At 43.6% G+C, this 21,037-nt stretch overlaps 1 protein-coding gene across 11 annotated transcripts in view; it reads left to right on the forward strand.

Annotated features, from left to right (window-relative positions):
• Positions 1–21,037, forward strand: part of LOC119962769 (protein unc-13 homolog B-like) — a 746,238-nt gene that overhangs the window by 110,532 nt on the left and 614,669 nt on the right. For 10 of the 11 annotated variants that reach the window (XM_038790824.1, XM_038790825.1, XM_038790823.1 and 7 more), the window contains exon 2: positions 2,204–2,233. The exons of the other annotated variant lie outside the window; for it this stretch is intronic. In XM_038790824.1, the coding sequence (XP_038646752.1) occupies positions 2,204–2,233 (30 nt within the window). The remainder of the gene's footprint in view (positions 1–2,203; positions 2,234–21,037) is intronic. 11 annotated transcript variants of the gene reach the window in all.

Below are 21,037 nucleotides of genomic sequence, written 5' to 3' on the forward strand. Positions count from 1 at the left end.
TGGAAATGAAGGAACTTATTTGCTGATAATAAATGACGTGGCAAATTGTACACCACCTTGATGAAGAAAGTGAAGGATAAAAAAGACTACATTTGACACTTATGATGTCTTGTTAAAAAGCAACATTATTGGTTTGATGTATGCATGCATGTAAGTGGGCATATCTTGCCTATCTCGCACCTCCCCCCCCCCCCCCCCCCCCCCCCCCCCACCCAATTCCTCCACCAGTGAGGGTGTCACTGATACTGTTAAGTTGCTGACACTCTGCTGCTTGAATATTGAAGACTAAGGTGCTGAACAATGTTATTTATACTCCATATTGAGTACTGGCAGCAGAAATGTGGTATAGATCACCTGGTGGAGTTACCCGAGCACAACTTGAGCTTCATGGTACTGTACTATAATTGAGCTGCAAACTTTAACTTGTTAATTTTGAGTTCTCACTACTATTATTCAAAATTACATTTTAACTGAATACCAGCAGGTATAGTTACTTTTTATCTGCCAGCAGATGAGGTACTGGTCTCAAAATAATACTTGTGGTAGAATAATGTGCTAGAGAAGGCTATCTCAGCAAGTCGTATTCGGTGAATCTTATTTCTTTACCAACTTTTATTATTAATTGCAAGTTACCAGGGATTTGTAAAGAACAAAACTTAGGGTATTTGTCAAACTAGTATTGATGGATATGGTATGTTTGTTTTGAATGAATAAGGATTAGGTATAATAGTATTTTAACAGCAAGTAGTTTGCCTAGGGCATAGATAACCGATTGAAGCGGGATGCAACTCATGGAGTAGTGGGCAAATAAAAGGTAATTTGCACAATTGAATTTGCACAATTGAGGTCTGTATGAAGCATGATCAACTTTATTCGGGATAAAAACAGTTCTGCAGTGAGCAGTTAAACATAATTTTAACCCTGGTGAGCTGAGAAACTGAAGGTGGAAAGACGAAAATGCATCAGCTGCGCAGTAAATCTTGGTATAGTGCACAAAGCACTTAACCACAGACTTGCAAAAATCAGTGCGGTTAATGCTATGCCATGAGGGTCAAATGGGAAAAGTTAATTGTTAAATAGAACAGTGAAAACAATTTGTACTGGAATTGTTGCTTTTGATAGATTTAAAACTGTATGTTCTTTGAGGAGTCCATTGGCTGCACTGTATATGTGCAGCTCCAATAATTTATTAGAACATAACCTTTGTGTTTTGGCAAGCATTATTTCATCAAAGGAGTAAGAAGTGTGTTTTTTTTCCACATGATCTTGCATGCAAGAGTTCTCCTTTCAACAGAATTTGTTGTATATAATTTTAAACACTAAGAAAATGACGAATACATGTTTTCAGGAATAATGAAGCTTGAACAAACTGGAAATAATTGATTGATTTTAGCAATTTTTAACCTGGAATGTTTTGGATGTAAAGCTCTATGTCGACAGTCTTTAGTCTGATTCAAATCAGATGACTGGTTTTGTGTAACATTGCACTTGAATGCAGACATTATCATTTTATCATGTGTGCATGTTTTTTGCAGATTACTGGTAGTTTAGAAGCTCAAACACTTGGTTTTAATTGAATTTGTTTAATTCCTCAAGTCAAATTGGCCAAACATCGCTCTTTTTGGGATATGTTTTTTTTTTAGTAATTGAGCTTTATAATGAACTCCTCACATTAAAGCCTGCATGTCTAATTGCTAGCCTGTAATCTTGGGAGGGAAATTGAAAAAATGGATTTGTGAGTTGTCAAGTAATGTCAGATAGTGCTGAATCTATTCTATAAATTCTCAATGCAAGATCATTTTGAAGCATTTTTGTGCTGACAAATGGTTTTGATTATCCAATAATTTGAAATTAGAGTGTAGATAATGTGTGGAAATTATCAGTGGGAATCGGAGGAATAAAATGTATGGCTTTTGAAACATTCCTAATGAACTGGGAGTTTCTGCAGCAATATTGTGGCTTTAATGCCAGTAGAACCATCTAGTTGTTGCAGTTACAATTTAGCTAGTTATTTCCACACAATCATGTGCTAACTGTTTTCTTGGGACAAGCTCAATGGCCAATGTCAAGAGGTGATGATTAATTGCGCAAGCTGCGTTGTTTGTTTGTTTACATCTATATTATAAATGCAGTGAAATAATTGTTTCTTGGAGTTGACGTTTTTCTTTTTTTTTCTTTCTCCTCCCCCACCTTTCTTTTATAGTCAAGAAAGCTAGCCTCAGTGGATCTCCAGGTAAGATTTTGTATTGGATTAAGAACATAATTCCTTGCAATGTTATGTTTTGGTGCAAATTTTAGGAACAAGAGTAGGCCATTTGGCCCCTCGAACTTGCTCTGCTGTTCAATAAGATCAAGATGTGGAGATGCCGGCGTTAGACTGGGGTGAGCACAGTAAGAAGTCTTAGGAAGGAGCAGTGCTCCAAAACCTAGTGTTTGAAACAAACATGTTGGACTTTAACCTGGTGTTGTAAGACTTCTTACAGTAAGATCAAGGTTGATCTGATTGTGGCTTCTACTCCATTTACCTCTGCACCTTCATAACCCTTGACTCCCTTGTTGACCAAAAATCTCTCTAACTCAGCCTTGAATATATTCAATGATCCAGCCTTTCCTGCTCTTTGGGGAGGAGAATCCCACAATCTAACTACCCTCTGAGAAAAAAAATCATCTCCTCAGTCTTAAATCGATGACCCCCTCATTTTTAAATGGTGTCCCTTCATTCTAGGCTCCTCCCACATAGGGTGGATGCTGAGAAGATGATTCCCTATCAAATTCCCTCAGAACGTCAGTTTCAATAACATCACCCCTTTTCTAAGCTCCAATTGCATAGGCCCAACTTGCTCAATCTCTACTTGTAGGCTAATCCCATCATACAAACATGAATTAGGGGCAAGAGTAAGTAATTTGCTCCACCATTTGATAGGATGATGGCTGATCTGATTGTGACCTCTACTTTACTGTCTACCCTGATAACCAAGGGAATCAATCTAACTTGGCCTTAAAAATATTAAATGAGGGGCAGCAAGGTGGCACAGTGGGTTAGCCCTGTGTGGTAGTATGACTAGGGAGATTACGGTACCTTAGAACCATGCTGCCATTGGTGCAGAAGACTCACTGCCCATTGGCCCAGGCACGTCATGTGCCTCTCTGCCAATTGGCTGAGGCTAGTCATGTGATTACCCGCCGATTGGCTGAGAGGTTGGTAGCTCCACCATGGAAGCGGGGTATAAGAACCCATACCGGCTGCCAGTCGGCCTTTCTCTGTACATCTACTGCCGGGCACACATCTAGTGTATTAAAGCCTGTTGTTTGGAACTACTTCACGACTCGAGTCCAATTGATGGTGCATCACCCTGCTGCCTCTCGGCGGAATTCCCTTTTACAAAACCACGTTGATTCTTCCTGATTCTAATTTTCTACAAGTTATTTTATAAATCTATCTAATAACCCTTAAATGATGGATTCAAAACATTTCCCTAGGTGATGGGCCAAGAGTTATAGCTTCCTGCTTTCTGTCTTCCTCCCTCTTTTCTTGAATAGAGTTAATAAGTTTGTAAAATTATACAGAAGTATTGATGTTTAAGTAAAACAGATGTTGTTTTTATGATCACGGTAATGTTATGGCCCGGTGAGGAGGAGCGAGTTGGCTTCCCTTCTCTTCAGCCCCCTCAGTTGGTTGCAACAAAGGTTTTAAAAACATTATTTTGGGTGGGGGGGGGGGGCAGTCACATGATGTGAGCCGAGGAGCGGCTGCATTTTTTTGCAAGCTCCAGCTCTGCTCCTCTTTTAATCACACTTTTCATAATGTTGTACATATCGTATTTATCTTTTCTTGTGTACATAGGCTGACCCTTAACGCAGATTTCCTGCTGGCAGCAACCAGGGGTGAACGGCGCCGGTGGGACTCTGTCGTATTCGTGCGGCTGCTCGGCCCATCTGGGCCGGAGAATCGGTAGCCCCGCCGCTTCCTGCCCGGCGCAAATGGCATTGATTCTCCGCACTTCGGCGAATCGCGCGCCGGCATCGTGGCACGGTCGTTTGCGGCAATTCTCCGGCCCGGTGTGGCCGAGCAGCCGCACGAATACGACAGAGTCCCACCGGCGCCGTTCACCCCTGACTTGCCCACCTAATCCCACTTGCCAGCAGTTGCCCATAGCCTTGAATGTTATGGCGTGCCAAGTACTGATCCAGGTACTTTTCAGAGGATATGAGGCATCCTGCCTCCACCACCCTTCCAGCCAGTGCATTCCAGACCATCACCACTCTCTGGGTAAAAACGGTTTTCCTCAAATCCTCCCACCCCTCACTTTGAACTTGACTCCTTGTAAAACTGACCCTTCAACTAAGGGTGACAGCTACTCCCTATCCATCCTGTCTGTGCCCTTCATAACCTTGTACACCTTAATCAGGTCACCCCTCAATCCGCTCTGCTTCAGAGAATACAACCCAAGCCTATCCAGCCTCTCTATGTAACTTAAAATGTTCCATCCCAGGCAACATTCTGGTGAATCGTCTCTGCACCCCCTCCAGTGCAGTTACATCCTTCTTCTAATGTGGTGACTAGAATTGCACACAGTACTCCAGCTGTGGCTTTACCAAAGTTCTATCCAACTACAACATGACCTCCCTCCTTTTGTAATCTATGCCTCAATTGATAAAAGCATGTGTTCCATATGTCCTTTTCCCCACCCTAGTAACCTGCCCTTCTGCCTCCAAAGATCTATGGACAAATACGCCAAGATCCCTTTGTTCTTCGGAACTTTCCAGTGTCCCACCTTTCATAGTATGCTTCCTTGTCAAATTACTCCTTCCAAAATGTATCACCTCACCCACTTTGGACAGCGTCATCCAGGCCTGGGTGGGGTTTTGATTGCTTTTTAGATGCACCTGTATCCTCTGCTTACATCTGGGGTTTCCACGGACTTTCTTGGATTTTTTTTGTAATGCTGGATATGACGTGTCTATTCTTGGCTTTTCGTGGGTGCAGTTGGATCTGATATCTGAAAGAGAATACTGGGTTGGGTTGCTGATGCTTTGTGGTGCTGCTGGAGCCGAGGGGGTTGTGTGTTGGTGTGCAGTGGATCTGGCTGCGAATGGTGCGATGTGGGATGGTGCACACCATCCTGCCATGTCACGCTTTTATGACTTAATCCCTGTTTCAGTGAACATTGGCAACATCAGCCCAGGTGTGAAATTCCATGCAATAGGTCTGCAGTGTAATTTGTATAGAAACATTCCAGCAAAGTGGTCAACTTGAGAGGATCAACCGTCAGGTGGAAGCCATTTTTGATCAGTGCCTTTACTTGTTTTTCGTTAAACAGCTATTCTTTAAACACTTAATACATCTGTGGTTAGCTGGTGAAGTTGTAGGTAGCTCTCATTTACTCACCCTGTTGTCATGACAGTGGCAATTATGGCATTGTTGTGTTTACATGCCCTTCACCTCTGGTCAAATAGTTTGGGTGTGAATCCCAAATAATGCCAAGATAAACTGAATAGGCTGGCACACAAACATTTGCTTGAGTGAGATACTGCAGGCCTATTAGCACTTGGAACTGTAGCACAACACAAGCTACTATTAACTTGGGGATCTGATCTGGAATGTACATATTTCCTGACTTAATTCTAATTCATAAATGCCCTCTGAAATGGCCTAACTCAGTTCAAAGGCAGTTGGGATGGGCAACAAATGCTGGCCCAATCAGCAATGCCCACATCCTATAATTGAATATAAAAACAATGCATCTTCCTTTCATTCAAACTACTGATCAAGGCTGAACTGTAACCTTTAATTATGGAAGCTTTTAAAATTTGACGGATAATTAAATTCATTTGATCATTCCTAAAAGTATAAAAAGAAAAGTAAAGAAAACTTCAACAAAACTATTGTACTTAACCATTCGTGACAAAATCTATCTGATCCTATTCATTTGGGAATGGACTGATGGAAATTCCAGGACAGCTTGTCACATAGATGTCTACGCTGTCCTATTTCGAGACAATCCAAATAAACGTCAGCAAATGGCTCTTGTTGTACTCGTGTACAAGTGAATGACTGCTGAATAATGGTCTAAGGCAGTTTACTGTGAATAATTGCAGTAGTGTTTAGAGAAGGTGACATGTGAGATTGAATTACTGGGGGGGGGGGGGGGGGGGAATGCTGGACTGACTCCAGCATTAATAATTTTCATAAATGTTTGTTGACGGAGCAAATATCAACATTAAATTGTCTTCTGCATGTTGTTATGTCTAACTGGAAGAATTACTTTCTTGAATATTGCCTTAAGTAAAATTAACTTAGCTTATTGTAATTCTAACTTCAGTCACTAAAATTTTGAATGGGCACTAAATGGCAGGTGCCTCGCATGTTTATTATGAAATGTGTTTGCGTTGTTATTCCAATCACAGTCTTTTTTTTCAACCACCATTCAGATGAGTTTGAAAATGCTGGATAAACTCAGCAAGGTCTGGCAGCATCTGTGGACAGAGAACAGAGTTAATGTTTTGAGCCTGTATGACTCTTCAGAGCTAAAGAGAGGCAGAACTGCGATGGTTTTTAGACTGTTGAAGAGAGGGGTGGAGAAAGTAGAGAATCAAGGAGAGGTGGGAGCTCAGGGGATATTTGACAATGATGTCATGGAAACAAGAAAAGGAAGCGTTAATGGTAGTGTTGAAGACATGAACAAGGTGCTGATAGTGGCATCCAGGTGAGATAACAGAAACGTGTTAATAACTGATCAAGGGTCAGCACTCTTGGAGCAAAACTTAGGAACAATTGCCAAATGACACTATGGGAGGGGAGGAAGGTATTGGGGCAAAAAGAGATTACATCCCGATCTCTCAACCCCCAATGCGACTCCCGAACCCCCCCCCATCTTGGCAGTGCCACCTTGGCAGTACCTGGGTGGCACCCTGCCCAGAGGGCAAGCACCTGGGTACCTCCGATCCTCCGGGTGAGCCCCACAAGGCGCTTCCATCTGATCCCTGTTTGTGGAATTGACCACTGAATGGCGCTCAGCTGAGATCTCCAAGGCAAAGCAGTTAGATTCCATGCCTTGGTTAGATCTCGGAATGCATATTAGAGTGAGACAACTAGGTATGCAGATTTAACAAAGTGATCCTGCCCACAATGGGTGGGATTCACAATGCGACATTGTGTGAGATCATGTGAGATCTCCCGAGGTATGGAGAGTCGGATAGATCCTGGAAAAGGGATCTCCTAGTGTCTATCGTCTGTGCCACACTGTCTTTCGGGCAGTTGTCTCTCGCCCGTTGTCTTTCAGATGAAATCTTAAATGCGGTCTCCTTCTGCTTGCTTGTGTGGATCTGAACGGTTTTGTGACGCTACTTTAAAGTGGAGTTATTGCTTGTGGCCTGGCCAACATTTATCTTTGAAGCAGCACAATCAGAATCAGATTATTTGGTCGCTATCACATTTCTGTTTGTGGAAGTTTTGTGTGTGCAAATTGGCCGCTGTATTTTCCTACATTGCAACATGCCTACACTGTAAAAGTACTTCATTGGCTGAAAAGCACTTGAAGTCCAGTGGTTGTGGAAAGCACTGATTAAATGCAAGTCTATTTTTCTCTTCTCTGACCAATGAACACAGGATTGTTAGCTGCAGCTGCTAATCAATGCAGACCATAAGTTTCAAAGCTCTTCAGTCTTTTTCCAGTTTGTTACCAATAAAGACTAATAAATCCTTGATGATGGACATTCTTGACGTGTGTGTGTATATTGCCACTCAATCATTTTTACAAAAATGCAAATGAGAAAAGCTGAAAATGCCCATGGTGTATCAGCATCTGTGGAATAACAACAGCAGCTGCTGCTATTTTCCATGGATGCTACCTGATCTGTCGAATATATTCCACTTTTACTGTTTTTATTGTCATTTTTAGCATCTGTAGTATTTAGATTTTTACGAGTTTTTTTTTCTGGATATGTTCAGTACATGGTTTCCCAGACACAGTCGAGATTGGTTAAGTTCCAACAATGCTTGGATGAGGCAGAATGAAGTGAAGTGAGGCTCTTAATTGTGCTGTAGGCTTGATAACAGATCAAAAGTTTTTACCAGCAGATTCAATTGAAATTTTTGACTTTCCTCAAATTGTGCAACATTTTGGAGACTTTAAAGTTTTCTTCCAGACTCTAAATATTGATTAGAACAGTTTGTTTCTTTTTAAGAGAATTATGCAGACCTTACCACATGGCCTCCCTTGTGGATTTTTAAGAATGGTTTGAATATGAAGTAGAGACAGCTGCATCCAGAATCACACTCATTGAAGTCATTGGGATAATCTAGTCTTGATAAATCGCCAGAAATTTGCATTTAAGTCTTGTTTCTTTTTGAGATGTTTTTGTTTCCAGATACCTACCTTGTTTAGCATTTAAGAGAACTTGTGTAATTTTCACAGTATGAATTCCATTTTGTGGAAATAATGCTACCATCATTAATTCCTATGGTAATTCTGAAAATAGCCCCTCATACAAAAGTCAAAACCAGCTGGGAACTGAAAGAAAGACTCTAGTTAATATAGCACTTTTCATGACCTCTGTTTATCTCAAAGTGCTTAAAGCGTAAAACAAAAAGAAAATAGCAAAGTTACTATTAATATTTTAGACACTTACAGATTTCGAGGCTATGTATATATATTTTTTTCTTTTCCAAGGTAAGGTGGACCTCTTGGTTCATAAAAGCAAAGGAAGTGTTTCAAGACCGAGCAATCAGTTTGTGCTGGGTCTTATTTTATTGCACCAAATTAAATTTCATTCGCTAGTCGATAAAATGACCTTCCAACTAGGAGTCCCGGAGCCGCTTGCCAAATTGATCTACTTTCTTCGATTTGATCAGATTAAGCAGTTCTTGTTTATATATGTAGTGCAGCATGTCACGCGGTAGAAAAGACATAGTACACTTTGCATCTTTAAGTTGCACGTTCTGATTTAGTTGATAGCATTGTTATAGGTGACATAGACAAGTTGGTGGAGTGGGCAGATAAAATTCAATGCAGAGAAATGTGGGGTGATGCATTTTCGTTGGGCGAAGATAGACAAAATAAAGTAAGGGGTAATATTAAGGGGTGCAGGAGAAGAGGGACTTGGTGTATAGGTACGTAGATCAGTGAAGTTGCCATATGCAGTGGTTAATACTGCTGCCTCACAGTGCCAGGGACCCGGGTTTGATTCCAGCCTTGTCTGTGTGGAGTTTGCATGTTCTCCCCATGTCTTCCTGGGTTTCCTCCAGGTTCTCCGGTTTCCTCCAGGTTCTCCGGTTTCCTCCCAAAGTCCAAAGATGTGCAGGTTAGGTACATTGGCCATGCTAAGTTGCCCCTCCGTGTTCAGGGATATGCACGTTAGTTTATGGGGATTGGGTGGAGGAGTGCATCTAGGTAGAGTGCTCTTTTGGAGGGTCAGTGCAGATGTGATGGGTCAAATGGCCTCCTTCTGCACTGTAGGGATTCTGTTTTTATGAAGTTTGGAGAGGGCAGTTAATAAAGCGTTTCATTTGCTGAGCCTTTAAATAGGAGCATAAGAGTACAAGAGCAAGAAGGTTATGTTGAATTTTTACAAGGCACTAGTTAGACCTCAGTTGGAGTCTTGTGTACATTTCTGGGTACCACAGTATTGGAAGGGTGTAAGTGCATTGGAGAGAATAAGGAAGAGGTTTACAAGAATGGTTCAAATGATGAGAAATTTCATTTATGAGGATAGATTTGCCGAAAACAAAGAAAAAGCAAATAACTTCTTCTAACCCTGACAGATGACTGTATTTAGACCTTAGAAAAAAAGAGATAAATGGTTGCTGTCTCGGGTAGAATCTCTCAACAGAATCCCTGATGGCAAATTTAAATTTCTCCGAATGCAAAAAGGGTATTAAGTCCCCTATCACTATGATAAACAGTGTCATAGAACATATGTAGAACAGTACAGCACAGAACAGTACAGCACAGAACAGGCCCTTCGGCCCTCAATGTTGTGCCGAGCCATGATCACCCTACTCAAACCCACGTATCCACCCTATACCCATTAAACTGAGGCCCCAGCTATCTGCTGAGTCGATGTCCAAGATCCCATGGTATATACATACTGAAGCTACAAGAGCTGGTCAGAGTTTGGATGTCCACCTCCTGACAGTCTAAAAGTCGTCCACAATCTACAGGGCATAAGTTAGAAGCGCGAGGGAATATTCTCCATTTGCCTGGATTAGTGTAGTTCCAAAAACACTCGAAGCTCAACATCAAACAGGTTAAAGCAGCCAATTGACCAGCACCCCATTCACCATCTTAAAACACTAATTTGTGACAGCATTGTGTACGAAGGACATGCAGCAACTTGCCAGTGCTCCTTTGACAGCACTTTCCAAACAAACAACCTCTGCCAATCAGAATGACGATAGCTCATGCGAATGCCATCACCTGCATGTTCTCCTCTAAGCCACACACCATATAGACTTTGAACCAAAATGCTATTCCTTCACTGTCACGGTCAAAATCCTGGAACTCTGTTCCTAACAGCGCTATGGATATACCTACGTCACATGGACCGCTGCAGTTCAAGAAGATACTTCACTACCACTTTCTCAAGGACAATTATAGATGAGCAATAAATGTTGGCCTATCCAGTGAGATCCACATCTTTATGAAGGAATAAAATAAATTCCAGACTGCTTTGTGACACATAGTCAGAGCTTTCTTCCCAAACCAAGAATACAGTTTTATAGAGTTGAAAAATATATTCCCTCTGGCTCCATGTATAGGGTCCCCTCCCTGTCGTGCAGGCCGCATGGTAGCATAGTGATTAGCACTGTTGATTCACAGCACCACGGACTTGGGTTCGATTCCCGGCTTGGGTCATTGTGCGGAGTCTGCACGTTCTCCCCGTGTCTGTGTGGGATTCCTCTGGGTGCTCCGGTTTCCTCCCACAAGTCCTAAAAGATGTGCTTGTTAGGTGAATTGGACATTCTGAATTCTCCCTCAGTGGGCCCGAACAGGCGCCTAGGGGATTTTCACAGTCTTCATTCCTTCATTGCAGTGTTAATGTAAGCCTATTGGCACCAATAAAGATTATTATAAATTGTCTCCACTTTTATTATTTGTGTATCTGCAGAAGAATTTTGGATCGCTTTTTATAGTGGCTGCCATTCTCTTATACTCTATGCCTCTCATTCCCATTTTCACTTGCCCCTGAATTTCTTATTTAGAACAGTACAGCACAGAACAGGCCCTTCGGCCCTCGATGTTGTGCCGAGCAATGATCACCCTACTCAAACTCACGTATCCACCCTATACCCGTAACCCAACAACTCCTCCTCCTGACACGGCCAATGGGCATTCAAGACAACACAGAGGTGACACGACCACAGGAGGGCATTACACCAACCCATATATAAAGGACACCACACACATGATCTGCTTCTTTCCAGTGGAGACAGTCAGTGAGTAGAGACACAGGGTTGATTCAATATCACTCCCACCATGTGGATTGTAGCAGACTGGTTAGTCAGTCTGGGTAGCTATAGTAGGATTAGCAGTAGTGTCAAACCCGAGTAATAGAAGTGTAAATAGTTTAATAAACATGTTGAAGTTATCTCCACGTCTGTGGAGATAACTTCAACCGTAACCCAACAACCCCCCCCCCTTAACCTTACTTTTATTAGGACACTACGGGCAATTTAGCATGGCCAATCCACCTAACCCGCACATCTTTGGACTGTGGGAGGAAACCGGAGCACCCGGAGGAAACCCACGCACACACGGGGAGGACGTGCAGACTCCGCACAGACAGTGACCCAGCCGGGAATCGAACCTGGGACCCTGGAGCTGTGAAGCATTTATGCTAACCTTGATGTATTCTTGAATTTTTGCAATCTCTGGACACCAAGACTTTGCTTCTGTCCTGGACGTTACACGATTTCTCTGCGACTCAGGTGCTGTGGCTCTGATTTTTTTGCTCTGTTGCGTATATTTTAGTGTAATTTTGATCAACCAGTCCTTCCCTCACTGCTGCAATGGAGGATTTGTGGATATGTTCACACTGTTACCAAAACCTATTCCCACCTCACTCATTTTCTCCTCCATCTCAGCTCCTTTATTGCCAAAATCCTCTTCTATGCCGTTGTTATCTCTGGACTTAACTATTTCAATATAGTCCTCGCTGGCATCTCCCATTTTATCTGCTGTACACATTAGGTCATCCAAAACTGTTGCCTCCTCTTGACTTTCCCCAAATGCAATTCATCCATCACCTCTCTGCTCGCTGACCAACATGCTCCCAGTTAAATGAAGACCTAAAAAATTTGCATCCTTATTTCAAATCCTTCTATGTCCTTGCCCCTCCCTGTTTCTGTAATCTCTTCCAGCGCTACAAAGCTGTGCTGCTTTAATTCTAGCTGCTGGAGAACCCCAATTTTGATTCCCACATCATTGGTGGCTGTGCCTCCAGGTGCTGAGGACTTATGCTCTAGAATGCCTTCTTCAAAACACACTTTGAAACCTAATTATTTGGCCAAGCTTTTTATCACCTGTCCTAATATCTCTTTATGTGGCTGAGTGTCATAGTACTGTGGTATATTTTAGTATGTTATATTCAAGTTACTGTTTTATTTTAAATCAGTTATCTATCACAGTCATTTTCAGTCTCGTGGTCACGACCCGCAAGAGGGTTGCAGGCGTTTATCGGGAGGGTTGTGGGGCCATCGATCGTGGTGTTCCCGATCGCGGGGAGAAGTGCTCAATGACTGCAATTGGCTTTCACAAATGCCGGCCACAACTGGCGTTTGGAATGCCGGCCTTCCGCGTATGCATGCCCCCTCAGCAGTGCGCAGGCTCGGAGCCCAGCGAGACAGAATGCCTCCTCCTGACGTCCGCACGCTGACCCAGGAGCAGATTAGTTTCTAAAAAATTGATTGAATCTTCTCTTCAGAAGCGGTGGCAGAGAGCCAGTCACGTGCTCTGGGCTTGAGAGATTCCTCCATTTTATATCTTTCAGCAGTGCTGGTGTGAGCTCCAGGGCCTCCAGTGAACAACTCATTGAGAAGAAGCTGAAATCAGGAAAAAAAACAGTATAAAGATGATTTCTTGAGATGTGGATTTATTAATTTATTAAATGCAAATCAGGATGCAAAGCGTGTTATAGGAGGGTGTACTGGCAAATTAAAGTTTAACGGCGGCACGGTAGTGCAGTGGTTAGCACTGTTGCTTCACAGCATCAGGGTCCCAGGTTCGATTCTGGGCTTGGAGTCACTGCTCTGTGCGGATTCTGCATGTTCTCCCCGTGTCTGCGGGGGTTTCCTCCGTGTGCTCCGGTTTCCTCCCACATGCTGTTGGGTGAATTGGACATTCTGAATTTTCCCTCTTGTGTACCCGAACAGGTGCCGGAATGTGGCGAGTACGGGCGTTTCACAGTAACTTAATTGCAGTGTTAATGTAAGCCAACTTGTGACAATAAAGATTTTTTTTAAAAAAATTACTAAAAACCCTCAACTTCCAAGGCAATTAAAGAATAAGCATGGTGTGTTTGAGGACAAAATATTTTTTTCAAAGGATGCAGAGGGAACATAAATCATCAGCTAAAGTCCCTGGCAGAAATGTAACATTTAATGACAAAGCAAGTGAGACTGAGAGCGCCAAGCAGGCTCACTTGTCACATTAAAGGGAAACAAAAGTGGTGGGTTCCGAAGGTCGGCTGACGTGGGTCCCGAAGGATGGCCGGTTGGTAAAAATGGGTCCCGAGTAAAAACGTTTGAAAAACACTGATCTATCAGATGCGCCCTTTTTGTTTTGCTTCATATTACTCTATTTCTTTTGTTATCAAGTGAGCTCTGACTTTATTTGCCCTACCTTTTTCCTCTCTTTGGAATGTATCTTGACTATAATCAAACCATCTCCTCTCGAGGCAGTCTCTTGTTTCATTACACTTTTGTCTGCTGATCTTTCATTCCATTTAACTCTGGACAGGTCTGATCTCAACCCACTGAAATTGACTCTCCTCTCATTAAGTTCTATAACTAATCTAAACCTTAAGATGCCATGATTACTATTCCCTAATTATTTCTCTATTTACACTTGATCCGTTTGACTCCCCTCATTTTACAGATCTAGCAATGCACCCTTCGTCATTGGGTCAGAAAAGTATTGATCCAGAGAATTCGCCTGAACACACTTCAGAAATTCTTCTTCCTCTCAGCCATTTACATGACTATCCCAGTCTACATTCAGATAATTTAAGACGTGCATTATCCCTGCTCTATTGTTCTCTGTCCTCTCCCTAATTTCCCTGCAACTTTGCTCTTCTATATCTTTCTGACCATTTGGTGATCTATAGAATACACCCAGTCTTGTAATGATACTTCTCTTATTTCTTAACTACAACCAAACAGATTTTGCCTTTTACGCTCATTCTGTCAATAGATTCTCTCTTTCATTACTCAATAGCGCAACCTCACCTCCATTCATTTCTTCCTTCTATTTCCTGAACACCTTGTCTCCAGTAAGTTTTAATACCCTGTTGTGCCCTTTCTTGAGCCTGGTCTCTGTGATCACCTGTGGAGCCAGCGAATAGGGCGTGCTTTTTTTCCCCATTTGAAAGGTTTGAGGGACGACTCCTCTTGGGATGTAGGACCAGACCAGGTTGCAGAAAGCTTGGATGAACCAGGTTTTTCATTTGGGTTTTGAAGGGGGTGACTATTTTAGTTTGTAAGAGGGTTCGTTTTCAGGTGGGGATGGTGGTGGCGGACCAGGAGGGTCGTTATGTGGTGTTTAAGGGAATAGTGGAGGGGAAGGCAATGGTGCTAGTGAACGTGTATGCCCCGAATTGGGACGATGTCAAGTTTATGGAATGGCTGCTTTCTGCCATTCCGGAGTTAGATATGTACCAGTTGATTTTCGGGGGGATATTAATTGTGTTTTAGATCCAAAGATAGACTGCTCCATGCCAAGGTCGCTGTCTCTTTCGGGATGGCGAAAGTGTTGTCTGTATTTATGGATGAGGCAGGTGGGGTGGATCAGTGGCGGTTTGTGAACCCAGGGCATAAGCAGTTTTTGTTGTTTTTGCTGGTGCACAAAGTACACTCAAGGATTGACTTCTTTGTTATGTGTAAAACGATGCTCCTTGGTGTGAAAGGTGCAGAGTATTCGCCGATGGTGATCTTAGACCATGCACCGCAGCGCATGGATTTGAAGAAGGTGGCGGGTCAGGCGCAGCATACCAGGTGGTGATTAGATAGTCATAGAAGAATCATAGAATCTCTATCCATTGTACCTCTGCCATTGTACAACCCTGGAAAAAGTACCTGACCTAGACTCGCACCCCGACCCTATCCTCGTAACCCAGTAATCCCACCTAACCTGTTTGACACTAAGGGGCAATTTAGCATGGCCAACCCACCTAACTTGCACATCTTTGGACTGTAGGAAGAAAGTGGAGCACCCGGAGGAAACCCACACAGACATGGGGAGAAAGTGCAAATTTGCATAGTCACCCGAGGACTAAATTGAACCAGGGTCCCTGACGCTGTGAGGCAGCAGTGCTCACCACTGTGCCACCTCATCGTGGCGATAGATGTGGGTTTGCTGTGACTTTGGGTTTTTTGCTCCGATTTCTAGGGCCATAGGGAGGGGACTATGTGGCAGGGAATGATAACGGAACAGGAGAGGGCCGGGGGTGGGGGGGGGGGAAAGAGAAGAGGTCATCTCTTACAAAGCTGATATAAACAGACTGGAAGAGGGAATTGGTATCTGCTCCAGAAAAGTTCAATGGGGTTTTTCGGTCCTTCTATGAGGGGCTTTGTAAGTTGGACAGCGAATAGGGTGCCTTTTTTCAAGAGGACAACAGGAGATGTTGGGGTTTTTAAACTGGGTGGAGTTTCCCCAGGTGGAGTAGGAGTTGAGAAGGTTTGGAGGCACTGTTGGGGTTGGAGGAGGTGTGTGAAGCTTTGAGGAAGGTGCAGGCTGGAAAGGCGGCGGGACCAGATGGATTCCTGGTAGAATTTTCTAAAACGTTTGTGGATCAGTTGACCCCATTGGTGTTGGGGCTGTTCAATGATTCACTGGCACGGGATTCCCTTATGGAAACGTTGGGGCAGGCTTCTATCTCGCTCCTTCTAAAGAAGGATAAGGATCCCATGGAGTGCGGGTCTTATCAGCCGATTACTCTGCTTAATGTAGATGCAAAACTTCGAGCGACGGCTCTGATAAGATTGGAGCTGTGTCTTCTGCAGGTTGTGGGTGAGGACCAGATGGGCTTAAAAGGGCAGGAAACTGTCGTCTAATGTGAGGCGGCTACTTCATGTGGTTTTTGCACCAGCAGTGGGGCCAGCGCCAGAGATAATTGTATCGTTGGATGCAGACAAAGCCTTGTGGTTCTGGGAAATTTTTAGCTCGTGCCTGGGTTTGTGTCGTAGGTGTGACTCCTGTACGCATTGTATAGTGGGATGAGCAGCATTGGTGATTGAGACATTGGCAATTGCCTTGAGGGCCTCGGGCAAGTGGAGTGGGATTGTGAGCGGAGGTGAATCGAGCACAGGATGTCTTTGTATGCGGATGATCTCTTGTAATGTGATGGATGATATTACGGGATATTGGAGAGGATAGGTTCATTTTCTGGGTAATTGTTGAATGTTGGGAATAGTGAGTATTTCCTGGTTGGTCCCTTGAAGTGGGAAGCTGAGGTGAAGGGGCTGCCTTTTTGTTGTGCTGGGACTAGCTTTTGCTATCTGGGGGTCGAGGTGGTGCGGGACTGGGTCCACCGTTGCAATCTGAACTTCAGTAGTTTGGCTAGCAGGGGGAAGGCGGATTTGCACAGGTGGGACAGCCTTCTATTGTCTCTGGTAGGCTGGGTGCATGCGATTTAAGGTAGTATTTTGACAAGATCCGTGTTCTTGTTTGAGTGCCTTCTGGCCTTGCTGCCTTCAGCTATTTTCTGGGGCTCAAGGGGCTCATAACAAGGTTCGTGTGGGTGGGTCTGGAGGAGGGGTCTTGCCGAGGGAGAGGCAGGCAGGGTGTTGGATCTCCCAAACCTGTTTTACTACTCAGCAGCCAATGCGGAGAAGGTGTTGGGTTGGTTCTGGGAACAGGATGTGTCTGCATAAGCATGGTGCTGGCATCATGTAAGGGGTCACACCTGGAGGGGAATGCGACTCTGCCGTTCGCCCTGGTGAAGTATTTGTCAAATCCGGTGGTTATCTCCTCATTAAAGGTATGACTCAGCTTTGCCAGCCTTTTAGGCGGAGGGGGGGGGGTCATGTGGGGCGGAGAGCTAGTGTCAAGGTGGCCCCCTATCTGTGGGAATCATTTGTTTCAGCCAGGGAAACTTGTAAAGGGCCAGGACGTGTGAAGGATTTATTTTTGGAGGGTTGTTTTGCTGACTGGGAGGAGCTGAGGGAGAATGCTGGCCTTGGTGGGACAGATATGTTCAGATGCGTGATTGGGTCTGGTGAGTGTTTTCAACATCCTGTAGCATTACTGTCCACTTTGCTGGAAAGGATTGTCTCTGGTGCAGGGTCGGAGGAGGGCAGGACTCTGGAGTATATGGATGGATTGTGGAGGAGGAGAAGGCAAGAAAGGAGTAGGAGCTGGGTCCCATGGGATTCTCCGTAGGGTGAATGATACGTCATTCTGCACGAGGTTGAGTTTGATACAACCCGAGGTAGTTGACTGGGTTGAGGATAGGTCGGCGCGGTGGTGGAGATGACCTGCGAACCCATGCGCATTTGTTCTGGTCCTGCCCCAAGCTGGTGAGTTTTTAGGTGTGTTTTTTGAACAATTTTAAACGTGGATTTGGAGCTGTGCCCATTCGTTGCAATATTTGGGGTGCCGGACCAGCTGACAAAAGCAAATTGCTATGGATGCTGGAATCTGAAACAAAAACAGAAAATATTGGACAATCGCAGCAGGTCTGGAGCATATGTGGAGAGAGAAGGGAGCAAACGTTCGAGTCTGGATGACTCTTTTGAGGATGGGTGTGATGTGGATGCGTTGGCTTTTGCCTGCTTATTGGCTCGGCGGCAGATCCTGCGAGTTGGAGGCAGGTACCACCACCCAGTGCTGCAGCATGGCTGGGTGACTTGATGGAGTTTTTGCATTCTGAAGGTTAAGTTCACAATGAGGGGAGCGATTGATGGGTTCTACCGCCGATGGCATCAGTTTATATGAATTTCAAGGATCTTGTCACTTTTAGCTGCTTGGGGGAGAGGCGGTGATCTATTGAGGAGGAGGAAGGTTATAATTGTTGAGAGAGTTTTTGTTCTTGGTTGGGATGGTTTAATGAGGTTGTTGATGCATTGTTTACTGTTTGACTGTTACTTGAGTATAAAATATCAAAAACTCAATAAAAATCTATATTTTTTAAAGAGCTGCACGGTGGCACAGTGGTTAGATCCCAGGTTCGATCCCAGCTCTGGGTCACTGTCCGTGTGGAGTTTGCACATTCTCCCTATGTTTGCATATTTCACCCCCACAACCCAAAGATGTGCACGGTGGGTAGATTGACCGTGCTAAATTGCTCCTTAATTGGAAAAAATGAATTGGATCCTCTAAATATATGAAAAAATATATATTTTTTTAAAAAGTCTCTGATTGCCACAACATCATATTTGTGTCTGCTGCTCACTTACTTTAATTACCTCGTTTCATGCACTTATACAGTAAAACTGAATTAGACATATTTGTATTCTCCCTTCATATGACTGCATGTAATACCATACTATTTCTTACTGTCATGCAGTCTGTCTCTCCCAATCCTTTGTGCACCTTGTTTCTCCTTTTATAATACTACATCATGTTGCCTAGCCCCTGCCAATAGTTTGAACTTGTTGCAACAGTACAAGCAAATCACCTCGAGGATATTTGTCCTGGCCCTATTATTCATTGATTTGATTTATTGCCACACGTACCAAAGTACAGTGAAACCTATCTGGTGCACATATTTGGCCTATACAGGTACAACCTCCCCCCCCCAAAACCTTGTCCCAATGTTATGGGAATCTAAAGCCCTCCCTTCTCTACCACACAGACTTCTGCATTATCCTCCTCTTTCTATACTCACTGTGTGGTACCAGATGTAATCTGGAGATGGACACCTTTTGAGATCCTGTTTCTTAATCTCTTTCCTGGCGCCTTAAAATCTGCAAAATGTCCTCCCTCTTTGTATCTATGTTGTTGGTACAGATAGGGACCAGGAATTCTTGCTGTTTGCACTTCCACATCAGTGCAGTTGCTCAATGACATCCTGGATACAAACATTAGAGAGGCAATATTAATGTTGTTAATTCCTTCATGGGCTATGAGCATTTCTGCAAGGCCAGCATTTGTTGCCATTCCCTAATTGCACATAAGTCAATGGTGAAAGGCCTTCTTGAACCACTGCAGTCCCGGTTGTGCAGGTACACCCACAATGCTGTTAGGAGTTCCAGGACTTTGACCGGGCGATATACTTCCAAGTTGGGTTCCGCTCCAAGGCACATACCATTCTAACAGTTGGTGTTCCCCCGAATCTGTTGGTCTTTTCCTTCTAGGTCAGGCTTGTTCATCTCATGGCCTGCAGGCCAGGTTGTGTCCATCATGGCCTCTGAACTTGGCCTGCCAAACTTGTTGGACATTTAACTGACTTACACTTTTGAATAAAACCATAATCAATAAATTAAACACAAGTGACAGGCTAACGCCCTGGTGGGGCAATGTAACTACAATAAAATGTCGAAAGGAAATATAACTAGTTCAATTAAAATGTAATTCCTGGGAGTGATGATGCACCCCAGTCCCCATGGAAGGCCCAAATGTACTGATCGATTGCACAACATTTTGGCCTCGACTACTTCCTTTGGTAGCGAATTCCACAGATTCACCACTCTCTGGATGACAAAATTTCTCCTCAACTCAGTCCTTAAAGGTTTACCCCTTATCCTCAAACTATGACCCCTAGTTCTGGACCACCATTGGGAACATTCTTTCTGAACCTACCCTGTCTAATCCTGTTAGAATTTTCTAAGTAGTAAAAATAGGAAGACAGATTTTTATTTGAATGGGTGTAAATTGAGAGAGGTGGATACTCAGGAATTTTCTAAGTTTCTATGAGATCCCCCCCCCCCCCCCCACTCTTCTAAACTTCAATTAATATAATCCTAAACAACTTTGTCTCTCCTCACATGGCATTGAGATCTCAGGAATCAGCCTGATAAATCTTCACTACACTCCCTCATAGCAAGAACATCCTTCCTTAGATCAGGACATGAAAACTGCACACAGTACTCCAGCTGTGACCTCACCAATCCTGTACAACTGCAATAAAACATCTCTATTCCTATACTGAAATACTCTCGCTACGAAGGCCAACATACCATTTGCCTTCTTTACTGCCTCCTATACCGGCGTGCTTACTTTCAGGGACTGAGTATCCACCTCTCTCAATTTGCACCCTATTTTTGCGACTGAAGCAGATAACCTCACATTTATTGACATTATACTGCATGTGCCCACTCACTCAGCCTGTCCAAATAAGGCCACACAACTGCCAGGGAATGAGATCCAACAAGAGCGGATTAGTGCTTCAGCCAGGTTAAAGCAGCCTGATTGATAAGCGGCAGGTGCATCACTTTAAAAATCCACTCCTCCACATCTGCAATATGTACTGCAGTGACCCTTCTGTTCTGTAGTAAGGTAATATGGATTCAAAACATTAACTATGTTTCTCTCTCCACAGGTGCTGTCAGACCTGCTGAGTTTATCCAGCGTGTTCTGTTTTTATTTCGGGTTTCCTGCATCTGCAGTATTTTCTTTTAGAAAAGGGATGTCTTGTTATAGTTGCACATGGCATTGGTGAGGTCCTATTTGGAGCACTGCGTACAGTTTTGGTCACTTTATTTAAGAAAGATAAAATTACATTTGAAGTAGTTCAAAGAAGATTCACTTGACTGATTCTTGGGATGAGACGGTTATCTTGGGAAGTAATGTTGGATATGTTGAGCCTGTATCCACTGGAGGTTAGAAGAATGAGGGTCAATCTCATTGAAACATAAGATCCAGAGGATACCTGACCGGGT

Source organism: Scyliorhinus canicula, chromosome 3 (genome assembly GCF_902713615.1).
Source record: "Scyliorhinus canicula chromosome 3, sScyCan1.1, whole genome shotgun sequence".
NCBI classification, from domain to species: Eukaryota; Metazoa; Chordata; class Chondrichthyes; order Carcharhiniformes; family Scyliorhinidae; genus Scyliorhinus; species Scyliorhinus canicula.